At 54.8% G+C, this 221-nt stretch overlaps 1 protein-coding gene across 1 annotated transcript in view; it reads right to left on the reverse strand.

Annotated features, from left to right (window-relative positions):
• CA14 (carbonic anhydrase 14) overlaps window positions 1–221 on the reverse strand; it is a 12,522-nt gene that overhangs the window by 257 nt on the left and 12,044 nt on the right. The window contains exon 7 of the mRNA XM_026656242.1: window positions 91–192. Coding sequence (XP_026512027.1) covers window positions 91–192 — 102 coding nt within the window. The remainder of the gene's footprint in view (window positions 1–90; window positions 193–221) is intronic.

The following is a 221-nucleotide window of genomic DNA, read 5'->3' on the forward strand; positions in this document are numbered from 1 at the left end:
GACTCCAGCCAGGAAGATAGAAGCCCTAATGCTACCACCAGCCCTTTGGCTCTGGGGTTAGAGCCCTGTGTGTTTGGAGCTGGATTCTACCTGCATATAGCTTGGGGCATCGCTCCATAAACTGGTTGCTGCAATTGGGCTGGGGTCTGTGGGGGTAGGTAGCAGCCGAAGTCTTAATGAGAGGGTGACGTCCTGTGGAGAGAAACAGGAGTCAGATCCCC

Source organism: Terrapene carolina, unplaced genomic scaffold (assembly GCF_002925995.2).
Source record: "Terrapene carolina triunguis isolate 2854851 unplaced genomic scaffold, T_m_triunguis-2.0 Scaffold227, whole genome shotgun sequence".
NCBI lineage: Eukaryota > Metazoa > Chordata > Testudines > Emydidae > Terrapene > Terrapene triunguis.